The 13,451-nt window shown below is 49.0% G+C and overlaps 2 protein-coding genes across 3 annotated transcripts; both read right to left on the bottom strand.

The window, feature by feature from the left end:
- Nucleotides 1–2,796: 2,796 nt before the first annotated feature.
- Nucleotides 2,797–4,978, bottom strand: LOC103631875 (flavin-containing monooxygenase FMO GS-OX-like 8). 2 transcript variants are annotated; one of them, XM_023300630.1, is made up of 4 exons: nt 4,895–4,978; nt 4,039–4,785; nt 3,735–3,967; nt 2,797–3,617 (listed from the first exon to the last, which is right to left on the bottom strand). In XM_023300630.1, the coding sequence occupies exons 2-4, from the start codon at nt 4,748–4,750 to the stop codon at nt 3,024–3,026; spliced, it is 1,539 nt and encodes a 512-aa protein (XP_023156398.1). In that variant the 5' UTR covers nt 4,751–4,785; nt 4,895–4,978; the 3' UTR covers nt 2,797–3,023. The 2 variants fall into 2 exon arrangements, with proteins under 2 accessions (XP_023156398.1, NP_001351852.1); NM_001364923.1 differs by lacking the exon at nt 4,895–4,978 and having other exon boundaries at nt 2,946–3,617; nt 4,039–4,625.
- Nucleotides 4,979–5,008: 30 nt separating this feature from the next.
- On the bottom strand, nt 5,009–9,985 carry LOC100286077 (uncharacterized). Its single transcript, NM_001364924.2, has 2 exons — nt 9,250–9,985; nt 5,009–6,692 (listed from the first exon to the last, which is right to left on the bottom strand). The coding sequence occupies exons 1-2, from the start codon at nt 9,946–9,948 to the stop codon at nt 5,427–5,429; spliced, it is 1,965 nt and encodes a 654-aa protein (NP_001351853.2). The 5' UTR covers nt 9,949–9,985; the 3' UTR covers nt 5,009–5,426.
- Between the last annotated feature and the right edge of the window lie 3,466 nt (nt 9,986–13,451).

Consider the following 13,451-nt stretch of genomic DNA (forward strand, 5'->3'; position numbering starts at 1 on the left):
ACACCCTGTTGGAGCATCTCAGTAATCTGTTTTTCGATCTCATCTTTTAACTGGGGAGGATATCGATAAGCCCTCACACTAACCGGTTGAGCGCCCTGTATCAGTGGAATAACATGGTCGCACTCCCGCGAAGGTGGCAGTCCCACTGGATCAGCGAATACTGAAGCAAATTTCTGTAATATGAACTGCACTTGATCTGGTACAACTTGTTGTGTTACAGTAGTGGCAGTAGTAGACACCAATAATAGTTCCACTATGGTACATTCAGGTATAGCAGCTGATTGACCATGTAATGTAACATTGGCACCCTTGTATGGTATAGACAGCCACTTATGCTCCCAATGAACCCGCATAGGACTGAAAGTCTGGAGCCAATCCATCCCAATAATCATGTCGTAAGAAGGTAGTGGCAATAATGTAACATCAGAAATGAAAGAACAACCTTGAAGCTCCCATTGCAGCTGCAAAATCTTATGTGTACACTGCAAAACAGCACCACTAGCCACACGAACACATAATGATGTAGGCACCAACTGAATGTTGGATAACAGTGACTGAAACTTGTCATGCAAAAAGGAATGTGAACTGCCACTGTCCAACAGTATAAGCACAGGGTGATTCTGAATAATGGCCTCAAACTTCAGAGTACGCACCTCCTCAGATGTTCCCCATGCAGCCTGAGATACTGACATGAACAGCTGTTCCACTTCCGTTACTGGTTCAGACATGGATTCCGGTGGAGGGTCTGGAGGAGCAGGTTCCTCGGGGACCAATAATTCCCAGACCTCCTCGAGAGCATGCAGATGAGCAGCCGCCGCACATTTATGCCCGTAACTCCACTTCTCAGCACACTTGTCACATAAACCTCGAGCACGCCTATAACGTCGCAATGAAGCTAGCTTGTCATCAGTAGAGCCTGGTTTCATAGAATCTGCAGGCTGATCCCATTTTGGATTGTAGGACTGATGATCCATTTTTGAAGGAAGCCGGCCAGCTGCCACAGTAGTTCGGCGTCCCCGTCCAGAAGCCAAGGCTTCTTCCTGCACCAATGCAAGGGAGCAGGCAGTATCCAGAGTGGAAGGACGTTGCACCATAATAACAGATTTAATATCATCATGCAAGCCATCAATGAATCGCATAGTATAATACAAGGGATCGACATTTTCCTCATATGCAGTTAAGTGGTCTACTAATGACAAGAAACGCTCAACATAATCCCCGACCAAACCCGACTGTCTAATGTGGAACAACTGACGGATCAGCGCTTCATGTTGATCCCGCCCAAAGCGATCATGCACCTGAGTACAGAATTCCATCCACGACCAGAAGGGTATGCGGCGCCCAACGGATTGCAGCCATCCCTTGGCGCGCCCAGAAAAATGCATAGTAGCAACCCGTATCCACATGCGAGGATCAACGTCATACATATCAAAGTAATTTTCACATAAGGACTTCCACAATTGCGAGTTATCCCCGTCGAACGAAGGAAAATTGAGACGTGGCAGGTTGCCACTGCCCCCATGAACTCCGTCACGACGACCGCTCCCATCTACATCCCGTGAAGTATCACCAAACTGATCATGGCCATGTGAGAATGGATCAGGACACGTACCCTTGACCGGGCCGTGGGTTTGGAGCGGAACTCGCTCAAACCCACCGTCCCGGTGGTGATGAGGAAGGCGGTGGCCATCTGGCCCATCGGGAACTTGAAATCCAGCATACGGGCACCCGAATGCCGCTGACGAGGATGGAATCAACCCTGGTTTGGTGAAGTCGGTCGCGAGGGTTCCGCGCTCCATGAACTTGTTGGCACGATTCAGTTCCAGCGCGATGTTGTCCAAGCGCTTTTCGATGCTCGGCCGCCATCCTTCGATCTGGGCTTGATCCATCTCGAGGGAGATGAATCGCGCCTCGGACTTCTGCTCGACGTCCGTGATGCGTCGCGTGAGGTCGTCGTAGCGGCAGGACATCGCTTCAGTCAGGCGCGCCTCCATTGGGGCGAGTTGATCCAACGCCCGCTGCATCGGAGCGAGCTGATCCAGCACCCGCTGCAGCGCTGCATCCATCGCTGCCGACGCTGTCGAGCGAGGACGACGACCGGGTATTGGTGGTAGATCCTCCAGATCGAACTCGTCCGATACCAAATGTTAACGGAGTGCTAGGCTAGAAGCTCTCGGAGAGGAATTGGAGAAGGAGAGGAAGACGAGAGAAGGATACGAACGTGCTTTCTGTTGCTTGCTTCCGCCAGCCAACACGGCGGCGCCTTTACCAGCGTCTGGAACACACTCCCTCACGCGTCCGATTACCGCTCATTCACAAGTTTGGTCCATGCCATTACAGAGCCCACTGCGGCCCAACAAACTTTGAGTTAGGACGACGCTGCCGCGCACGCCGTTGCGTCGTGCCGAGTTCGCTGCCGATGTCTTGTTCCTCCTCTGGCTTGGACCTGACAGCCCGGCGCAGTCTCGGTTAACGCGGCACCCCGCAGCACTGCACGGCCTCAGTGCGGGTGACCCAGCGTGGACACACGTAGCCCAGGCACGGGCACTACCGGCCACAGCGCCCTTTTGGCTAGCTGTTTGTGAGAGGTAGGCTAATCCAGATCACCGCAGTTGCAAGAGGAACAAACGATCCTTACTAGAACATGATGAAGAACATCTTGGTTGATCCAACGGGCATCATCTCGCCGATGTCTATGACAGTTCTTCATTTTCCTTTCTCGCTTCTCTTGATCTTCTTTGAGACAGCGCTGATAACGTGTTGAAATATACTCAGTGGCAAAAGAGAATTGAGAGAGAAACAAAATGACAGAGGCCAGTAACTGTTGTTTATTACAGAGAGTAGTCCTTATATACATACGTACATAGGATTACCAAGGGTATGACCCTTGGATAATAACTGTTACAATGGATGGGTGGATGAGCTCGATCACAGTACACTATCTTGTAACAAAAAGTACCTAGAGTAGTGCAGCAGCCAGCAGCGCTGCGTGGCGGTAGTTGTGAATCTCTGCGCCGTCGTCTTCATTGTGGATCTGGGAGCCACGGCCACCAGCCCTCGGAGCGCAATCCCTCCCGAACCAGGTCGCTGTCATGGTAGCTGTCACGGTAGCTCTCCACGGCGCCGTCGCTGGCGCTTGCGAGAGACAACGACAGGAGGTCCCTCTTCCACCCCTCCACCGGCGGGAAGCCGCAGTGCTTGGCCCCGAACTCGTCGCAGTAGTCCATGTCGAAGAAGAGGGCGTGCGAGAGGCGCCTGGGCACGCCGGCCGCCTCCCTGGCGCGGTGGTACTCCTCGGCGGAGCGCGCCATCTCCTCCGACGGCGGCAGCGGCCGCCAGCCCGACAGCGCCTGCGCCACCCACCTCGCCTGCGCCTCGTAGAACCGCGGCACCAGCACCATCCTCGGCAACCCCACGAAGGACAGCGACGGCGCCAGCGCCGGCGGGAACGTGTGCTCGTACAGCGGGCCGACGCGGCTGTCGTCGACGGTCACCAGGCCTCCCGTGTCCAGGAACGGGAACGAGCAGTCGTACCCGGTGCAGTAGATGATGGAGTCGGCGGCGACACGCGAGCCGTCGGCGAACGTTACCTGCCCATCCTCGCGCAAGCACTCGATCTGCGATATGCAAGCCACATTTAATTTGTCAGGTCACCGTCCGTACCTGGATTGCTGGATCAGATTCTGAACCAGCGAATATTGGAGCATAGATTTGTAGCTGCACGGTTTCCTTTCCTGGAGGTGCAGGTGCAGGTCGCTGTGCCTGGCGACGGCCTTGGACACGGCGGGAGTGAGCGCCTCCATGGACTTGACGCTGACGTGCACCTCCCTCGCCAACTTGGAGAGCTCCAGCGCGATGTCCACGCCGCTATGACGGAAGCCCACGATCACCACCACCTCGCCGTGGAAGGAATCGGGGACCCTATACGAGTGGGAGTGCAGCTGCCTCCTGCTCCACTTGTCCATGCCTATACGAGCAGCATCCATCAGTTGAGCAACAGGCCGGGCATGAACAACGACGCATTCGGTCGGAACCAACCTCTGATGGTTGGGAGCCGTGGCTGGGTGTACTGGCCGACGGCGACGACGACGGCGTCAAACACCTCCTCCTCCGTGGTGACCACCTCGCCATCGCAGCCACGATGTCTAGACCAACTCACCGTCCACCGCTTGATGCCGTCACCGTCATCAGCGGCACGCGGCGCCGCCAGGCCGACGCGCAGGACCTTGGTGTTGAGCCTGACGACGTCCATGAGCCCGAACGCGTCGCAGAAGTCCCTGATGTACCTCAGGAACTCAGCGTGCCCCGGGTACCGCCGGGAGTCGCCGGTGCCGTCGTCTCTGGGGAAGAAGGGGAAGTCGGAGAAGCCCGTGAGCTCCCTCGGGCTGATGAGCCGGACGGAGGCGTACATGCTGCTGTGCGCGCCGGCAGCGCCGAGTGGGTCGCCGCCGTCCGCCCTCGGGTCGTACAGCCACTGCCCGCCGACGCCGCCGCTCTGCTCCATGACCGTCACGTCGTGGCCCTCGCGGAGCAGCTCGCGGGCACACGCCAGCCCCGACACGCCAGCGCCGACCACGCACACTTTCTTGGATGACACCATCTCGCTTCGCCGCCGGACCTGGTCACGGTGTCCCGGATGGCGTTTCTGATCCAAGTCTTCAACATCGTCCAAAGAAACCATGCTTGACCGCTCATTTAGATATTTCGAATGTGTAGGACCCGTTTGCAAAATCTCATCAGTTTCATCCATGAAGCTGTTGAGTAGCTTTCTAAGATGAATTTAAACTGTTTTGGGAAAAAAATATTTTGCAAAACAGCTTCACCAACAATTTCATGCATGGCTGAAAGATAAAAATAAGACAGAGATGTAAAAAAGTTGCTTTTTTTCAACTACCTCTCTTCATTCCTTTGTACAAGCGTAAATGAAGAGCTTCATCTATAAAACTGTTTTGAAAAAGAGAGCTCCACAGCTTCCAATAGCTCATGAAGCTGTATCAGACAGGTTTGTAATATAAATATATAAGTATGTTGTTAGGTATAAACTCCAAGTACAGAAGATTCCGTACATCTGCTAACAAAAGCAGGCAGATGATACAGAAAAGCAGGATCATAAAACAAATATGGTTCAACTACAAAGGACGCCCAGAATCACTTGTGGTAGCACATGTTACACACTTGTGTCAACCAAAGCAATGTGAACATTATATCACTTATTACATGCTTATACATTGAACTATTACAACAACAGATATGCGATCAGAACCTTCATTTCCCAAGACTATCAATACACTAGTTGTACCAAGAGGACGCGGAGCCCCCCAAGAAGTCAGAAATGCCTTCACTTTGTTAGGTTCTACTCCAGTAATTACACCCACACAAGTTTGGATCACCACCACTGCACCAGGCTCACGGTATTGGCAACACTACTACGATTCCTCATTCTTTACTTGAGTCCACTGTGCAGCTTCTTTCTTTCTCCTGACAAGTATCCCAAAGGAAAATCCCAGGAGCAGCGCAAACATCACACTGCCTCCGATTTCCAAGTACAGCGGAGAAATTTTCCGCACGGTGCTGACTCCTGTGCCAAGTTTGGTTCCATCCACCGCCTCAGCAACACTACTGTTACTGGGGGATACCAGGCCAGAAAATATCTCCACCATATCATGGACCTGCCCATCATGGTTCCCCACATAAGTCAGTGTTAGCTTCTCCCTTGTTGCCACAAGTCTGGCGTATCCAAACTCGCCACCGCGGTACATGGAACGCTCAGGCTGAGGAAAGATAGGGACGTCTGGGTGATCAGGCCTCGGTTGCCATACAGGTTGCCAGTCTTGGCCGCCCATCCCGATCACAAGATGCACAGGAGCGCCAGAGTACTGGAAGCTTGATGAAGTGTTGACACATTGGGAATTCTTCATCGGGCAGAACCTCTCGTACCTGTGGACATGTCCCCATAGCGCGAGGGTCACATTGTATGTCACCAGCAGCGGTTCCAGATTCTGGAGCATCTGCTGTTTCAAAGCCGCGTCCCTGGTTTCATCGCTCGAGGTGTACATGGGGCGGTGGCCCTGAAAAACAACAAACGGTGTTCTACTTCGGTTCACCTTCTCAAGGTCCGTTTTCAAGAAGTTGTGCTGGTCACTTCCCTGAACAAAATTTGTTTCGGTCGACATGTAGACGAAATGCACCACGCCTGAGTCGAAGGAGTAATAAAGATTCCTGGTGTCTGGGCCACCATTACCTGTAGGTAGAATAGAATTGCCCGGCATTCTGAACTTGACACTATAAGGTATTCCACATTCGCCTCCACCGTCCGTTCCATATGTAGCCCACCATGGTTTCCAGGGTTGTGATGGCCAATCATACTCATGATTTCCTATACAGACATGGTATGGAGTATTGGCAGCAATAGGCTCGATCTGGCTGAAGAAATGATCCCAGACCCAAGAATAACCTCTAGCATAGCTGATGTCCCCAATGTGTGAAATAAAGGCGGGTTTATCTCCAAGGGCTTCAATATCACGAAGGATCCACTTTACAGTGGACAAGCTCTCAGATTGTGTGCGAATGTAGGTGTTATAAGGCACATAAGTTCCCATGTCACCAAATAGAAAAGCATTGGTCTCACTGGCTTCACTGTCACGTGAAATGAAGCTGTATATCTCACTCCATCCTCCTGTGTCACTACCAACCTGCCAAAACGGTTGAGTTGATTAAATTTAATGTACGAGGAGAATTAATATAAACAGCATGCTCACAAGGGAGAAGGCCAGTGGTGTTTAACTCCCTATAAAACTGGATCCTAGTTCTAGTATTCAGAACAAAAATCTAAATTTTAAGAATTACAAATTCGAAATGAAATATCCGATGTTCAAACTCTTCACTCAAACAGTAGTTCTTAGTGCTTACTGAGCCTTCTAACAATACAGCAAGCTCTCAGAAACTTACACTTCAGGGATCTGTATACTAACGTCAGTTTTCAATGGAATGCTCATAGAGATCATACTTCAAGTGGTAGTGATACTGCTAGCTACACCAGTACAGTTGGTTGCATTGAATCCTATTTCCTATTTTGTAAGTATCGATCGTTGGAGATGGGGCTGGCACGTTGTTTTGGCAAGACAGATGGATTCAGGGTCACTCACTTTCAGTTTTGGCACCATCCCTTTGCAGGCTGGTCCCTTCTAAGTTCAAGCGGGGTAGAACGGTGCAGGAGGCTTTGGTTGATGGTTGTTGGGTCAGAGATATCAGGGGTGTTCTGGATGCTCAAGTTCTCATGGAGTACCTTCAACTCTGGGATGTCATGGAAACGGTTAGTCTTGCGCCGGGAGTTAGTGACCAGCACCTTTGGACCCCCTCAACCTCAGGACAGTGCTCTTCGAGATCGGCTTACCAGAGGTTCTTTATAGGCTCCATTGCTTTTGAACCTGCCCATAGGATTTGGAAGTCCTGGGCCCCTCCGAAGTGCAAGTTTTTCCTTTGGTTAGCGAGTCTAAATAGACGTTGGACAGCTGACCGTTTGGCGAGAAGAGGACTGGAACATCCTCACTGTTGTGTGCTCTGTAATCAAGAAGAGGAAACAATTCAACACCTGCTGGCTGGCTGCGTCTTCTCAAGGCAAGTCTGGTTCCAGGTCCTTTCCGCCTGCAATCTTCAACACTTGTGCCCCTCCCCTGGGGAGGACAACTTCCAAGTCTGGTGGCAACGGGCGGAGCAAAACGTACCAAAGCAGCAGCGAAAGGGTTTCAACTCGGTGGTCTGCTTGGTTGCTTGGTGGTTGTGGAAGCATCGGAATTACTGTGTGTTCGATGAAGGGGCTGCAGATATCTCTAAAGTGGTGCGAGAGATTAGCAAAGACGCCACTAACTGGCGCCTTGCTGGAGCCCCTAGGGCTGAGGGCTGAGTTGTTTCCCGGTCTTATGGATAAGTTTGTCTATGTAAGGCGTTGGCCACCGTAAAATGCCACCCCACTTTTGTACCGCCCCATTTTGGGGTTCACCTTCTTATCTTAATGAAGTGCAGCTCTCCTGCGTTTTCGAGAGAAAAAAAGTGTGCAAGTCAATGCTGAAGACTTAATAACAAGTTCGATTATAAACTGACAGTAAAGTAACATGGCTCTACCTTTTCATGACCTCTCACCATTCATATTTTCAATATACAGATCAAAAGCTTACTAAGTCATGTAGTATGAATCTACAAGATACCATCTTTGCCATAGAATAATTGATTCAGTCCACTCTAGAGCTCAAATCCCTGGTTGCATGCAACTACACTAACTTGATCAGCTGCAGCTTATATGGCAGAAAAGGCTAACCTCTTCTGCCCTGAGATAAATTGATAAAGTAGAATCTTGTTTTTTTTCAAAACAATATCGATATGTTGATTAATTGGTGCCCAGAACAAGAAAATTTTAGATCATTCCAAACTACATCAATGTGAAGACCAACCAAGGAATATATCACTTGAGCAAAGCTAGTCCATGGATCCAAATTGTAACTATAAGTTCAGTACAGAAAGCTTGAAATGCTCATATTCAATACACCAACTTGAGTTCCTTAGCATTCAGTGCTAACTACACCTTTTGTATTGGGTACATTGGCATTTGAACTAAGTAATAGAAAAAAATCAGTCCAGCCACAATATACATGAGCAACTGCCAGTAAATACATACAACTCATGTGAAGCGGCAACCTAAGAACACATTTTAATACAATGGACAAGACATTCCTTTCTTTTAAAAATTCTGCTATGCATACTTCCAAAGATTGCAGGACTTGAGAATCAAAGCCTTATTGTGGCACATATGATGAATACAAAATTCATTATTTTTCCTGAACCCTCCCCGACACATAGCTATAATACCTAAGATGTCACTACTAGGAACTGTATAACTAATGAATAACAATCTTACTACGCTGCCAAAGCTGAATCAACAAATCTTACTATGCCGCCAATTCTGAATCAGCACAATTTAATCTTGAGACGAACACGATGATTCATCCAGCCCACTCCAAAGCACAATTAATTCCAACCCTTGTGCACCTCAGGTAACCCAACTGCAACATTAGGATGCAGCACATATGGCTTGGGTGGAGCCATAGTACCTTTCCTTTTCTGGGACAAAATTTACTTACAGAAGGAAAATACTGAATTTTTTTAAGAAAAAATGATACATACAGAGCCAAATTGCTATCCAAAACCACAAAATCTGAACCATTCCAAGCCACAGCAGGGGATAATTAACAGTACCTTGTAAAAGTACCTCCTTCCGGGCTCCAATCCCTTCATGAGGCCGTCGAAGACGAATCCCGGATCCCTCCAGGCGACGCTGCTGTTGGCCGGCCAATCGCACATGTGCCTCTGCTCGTACGTGCTCACATCCGTGCCCACCTCCTTCCACTCCTTGTCGTCCTCCTTCTGCAGCCCGTACCTGACGACCCTCTCCCCGCGGTCGCCGCACACGAACAGGACCCGCATCTCGTCGACCTCATCCGCAAACGCGAGGTGCAGCTGCTCGGGGCGGGCGGGGTCGCCGACGGAGACGTCGGCGGAGACGGCGACGCGGTGCTTGCCGTGGGGGAGCGGGTTCTGGTCGTGGTCGACGTGGTGGTAGGAGTACTCCTTGGCGGGCCAGCGAAAGAGACGGAACTGGTAGGGCGCGCGGAGCGTCGGGAGGAGCGGGAGGGAGAGCTCCCCGGAGCCGCCGCGCCAGGAGGCGGAGCCGTTGAGGAAGAGATAGCCGAGGAAGTCGCGGTCGCGGGAGGACGGCGGCGAGTAGATGGCAACGTAGTCGAGGCCGTCCGGGGCCGGGAGTCCGGACCAGATGATCTTGATCTGGTTGCCGGAGAGGGACGCGGTGAGGGTGGTGTTCGCCGCAGCCCCGCCGGCGGCAACTGCCGCGACGGCGAGGAAGAGGAGGAAGCGGAGGTGGGGGTTTTCGGGGTACATTTTACTGGGGACGCTGTGCAGAAGCTGCTGGTAAGGTGTCCTGAGCGATTTTTTAGACGAGCACGTATGGTCACCGACAGTGTGGGACCCATCCGTCAGTTCAAGGAATCAGCCATGGAGTGTGCTAGAGTCAAACAGAATATTCCTGGAAGAGTCCTACACATTGGGCATGTTCGTTTTGGGTTGATGGAGGGACATTGGATAATCTCTTCTAATCTCTCTCAAACCCCATACAACTAAGGGTGGTAACCGGTAATAGGCTTTATATACAACTAGGGGTGATAATGAGTTTTATATTTTGCACTATAAAATCTTAGGATCGAATCAGATTAGGATCGGACTCTATTTCTATTCATTTTTAAATAAAATTTTTTATGGGTCCTAACATTTGGTGAAGAAATATTTAGATCATGATCCATTATCACTCGTACATACAACTGAACATAGCTTGACAGTTTTCGGGAAGAATTCTATTTCTCGGAGTCTCTTGTATTTGCTTTTTAGTATAATAATTCAATTTTAGTGTAAAGTTCTTGAAGCAAACCCTGCTGAGCTACCTTAGAAGGGGGTCAAGAGGTTGATCACCAAGGGCAAAGAGACATCATGACTAGTGGTGGAAGTGTTCAATCTTTGTAGAGTATAGAATTGAAACACTAGCCATGTAATCTCTATAGAGTACACTAACGAAAATTTGGGGACCTAAGTGACATAAGATCCAAGTTCGAGGACCCATGTAACACAACATGCCAAGTTCGAGATTCCAAGTGGCTTCGACGTGACTTGCCACGTCGGCATCCAGTTTTGCAAACCCAAATTTGGACGGTTTTGTATGGACCCACAAAACTCGTTGACCTATTTTCCTAGTTTTATGAGTTAGGGGGCTTAAGTAACATAGCATACCAAGTTCGAGGACCGCCAGTGCACTTTACACAATTGAAATACTAGCCATGCTCATAAACAAGAGCAGTTTAGACTTCTTTGAGATTAGCGGATTTCTTGAGAATAGATGGTTCAATTTGAAACTTGGATGGAATCCAAGTACTGATTAACTCAAATGGAATATGAGTGTTGGTTCGATGGTTTTTGTGAGAAGATGATGGATTCACCTAGTAAATAGGTTCTAAGATTTAAGGTCTATTAGGATGTGTCACTTAAGTGATTGCATTAAACCTTGTCAGCCTTTCCTTGTGTTAGCCTCATATCATATTTTCCTACATTTAGGGAGTATATTTTCGTGTGCTCACCCATCTCTTTGTCTCTCATGTCGTCTCACCCAGCTGTCCGGACTTGAAGACAGAGTTTTCGAAATATAGTGTGTTATAAAGATGGTGTCGATGCTAGGTTGATATACCCTCGGTCGACTCCCTGCGGAGATCTTGCAATGACAAATTTTGTTTTAGAACCTATGCTCATTTTTTAATAGGTTACAATTTTATAATAAACGTTATATTGTTAAAGTATATTGTCATTGTGATATGCATTTGATTTTGGTTTTAAACCCGGTGAGATAAGGTGTTATAAAAGTTATGTTAACCGCAATATATCAGCCTGGTTAGCAATGTCCGTCTTTTAAGCTATTTTTGTAATAACAAATAAAGTCTAATCTCTAGCTAGTCTCGACTTGCACTATCGGAATTCGGTTTTTTGCCGAGTGCCAAATAATTTATCAAGTGTTTTTTAGACACTCAGCAAGAAAGTTCTTTGCAGAGTGTGTTTTATCAAGTGTTTTTTGTTTAGCAAAAGCACTCGGCAAACAATTTCTTTGTCAAGTGTTTTTTCAACACTAGGCAAAGACAACTTAAAATCACATTTTGAAGAATGAAAAAGTTTTCAACTACAAATTTGTATAACTCATCAAGATGTATAATTTATATTTTGGTTATTTTTTCATATGACAAAATAAAAGTAAATTTGTTCATAAAAACTATATCTCTTGTAGTTTATGAAACTACCACTACACCAAAATAGTAAACTTTCTAGAGCCTAAACCCTAAGAAGTTAGGCCTAAACTCTAGGAAGTTAGCTAAACTCTCAGAAGTTAAGCCATCCCATCGGAAGTTTGGCTCTCGGAAATTTTTTGTTGGAAGTTAGCTTAACTTCCTATAGCCCTCTAGGAAGTTAGCTAACTTCCTACAGCCAAAAAAGCTGTGACACCCCAGTGTCACCTAGGGTTTCTCTCAAATGCCAAACCTAAGAGCCATTATTTTATGTGAACCAAAGTAAGCATGAGCATCAAAATAACTTAAGTAAGAAAGAATTCACCAAATGTATATACTTAAAAGTGTCATGATCAAAACAATTGAGACTTTTGAAAGATAAGAATGTGCAACCCTAATTCAAACCCCAAGTAAGCCCCATGAACAAAATTCAAGAAAATATGAAAAAGGGGATGAAAAGTTTAAAATTTTGAGTTGAGCCAATTATATAAGTTAAAGTATATTTATTAAGCAACAAGAAAGATTGAGAAGGCTTAGTCAAAATAACTCAAATAAATTCCCAAATCAGCCCTTGATCAATGAATCCTTAGGGAAATTCAGATTTCTGAATTTCTGAATTTTCAGACCTCTTCTCAAAGATCCTCTGTGTTCTCTGTTTTTCGAAACTCAAAGCCAGAAGATCCAAATATCAAAGTCGTGCCAAATTACCTTGAACACATTCTGGGAAAGTTTGAACTCAAACCAAATCCATTTGGCACGGTTTTGGCGCAGCTTAACCTCGGGACCAGGCATTCTGACACTGGCACCTTGGTGACGCTACAACTCCCTGTCCCTAGCCTAAAACCGCACGTCGTCCATACACAAAAGACAAAGCTTGGTCTGGTGAACAAATCCCTTGCAGTGATCTTGCCCAAATTCGCGAAGATTTGCTCCCAATCGGCGCTTGAACAGGAGCAGAGGCAACGGGAACACGTGTTCGACCGCGGCTGACACCCCTGGTTCACGCCCGTTCGCGCACCGCGCCTCCCAGTGCACGCCCGCGCGCACTCGCCGGTCCACGACCGCCCGTGCACCGCGCCGTGCCTATAAAGCCCTCCCAGACGCGCCCCACTTCGCCCCGCACTCACCCTCACCGGCCAGCCACTTTCCTTTAGCTTCGGCGAGCTCATTTCCGCCCGCCATTGCCGCCAGAAGCTTCGGCCACCGTGGCCAGCCCCCTCCAGCCATCCTCTAGGCAGGCCAGTGCTTCGGCTAGCTCCGCCAGTAGCCCGTGAAGCTCGCCAAGCCCTCGGACCCGACCGGACTTCACCGGAGGCCCGAGATCGACCTCACCGGACTTCGGTCTTCCGCCGCCGCGCGTGGACCGAGCTATCCAGTGAGTCTCCGCCCAATTCCTTTCGCTCATAACTTCTCTGGCATCCCGTGGACCTCCCTGACCCATTTGATTGAACTACCTCGCCGTGATCAGGCCGGTCTCCTCGCCGCCGACAAGCATCCCCGCCTGCGCGCGTGGACCGACCGACTCCGGCCATCTCCGACGGCGTTCCGCACACCGTTGTGATCCCC

The sequence above is a fragment of the Zea mays genome, chromosome 7 (genome assembly GCF_902167145.1).
Source record: "Zea mays cultivar B73 chromosome 7, Zm-B73-REFERENCE-NAM-5.0, whole genome shotgun sequence".
NCBI classification, from domain to species: Eukaryota; Viridiplantae; Streptophyta; class Magnoliopsida; order Poales; family Poaceae; genus Zea; species Zea mays.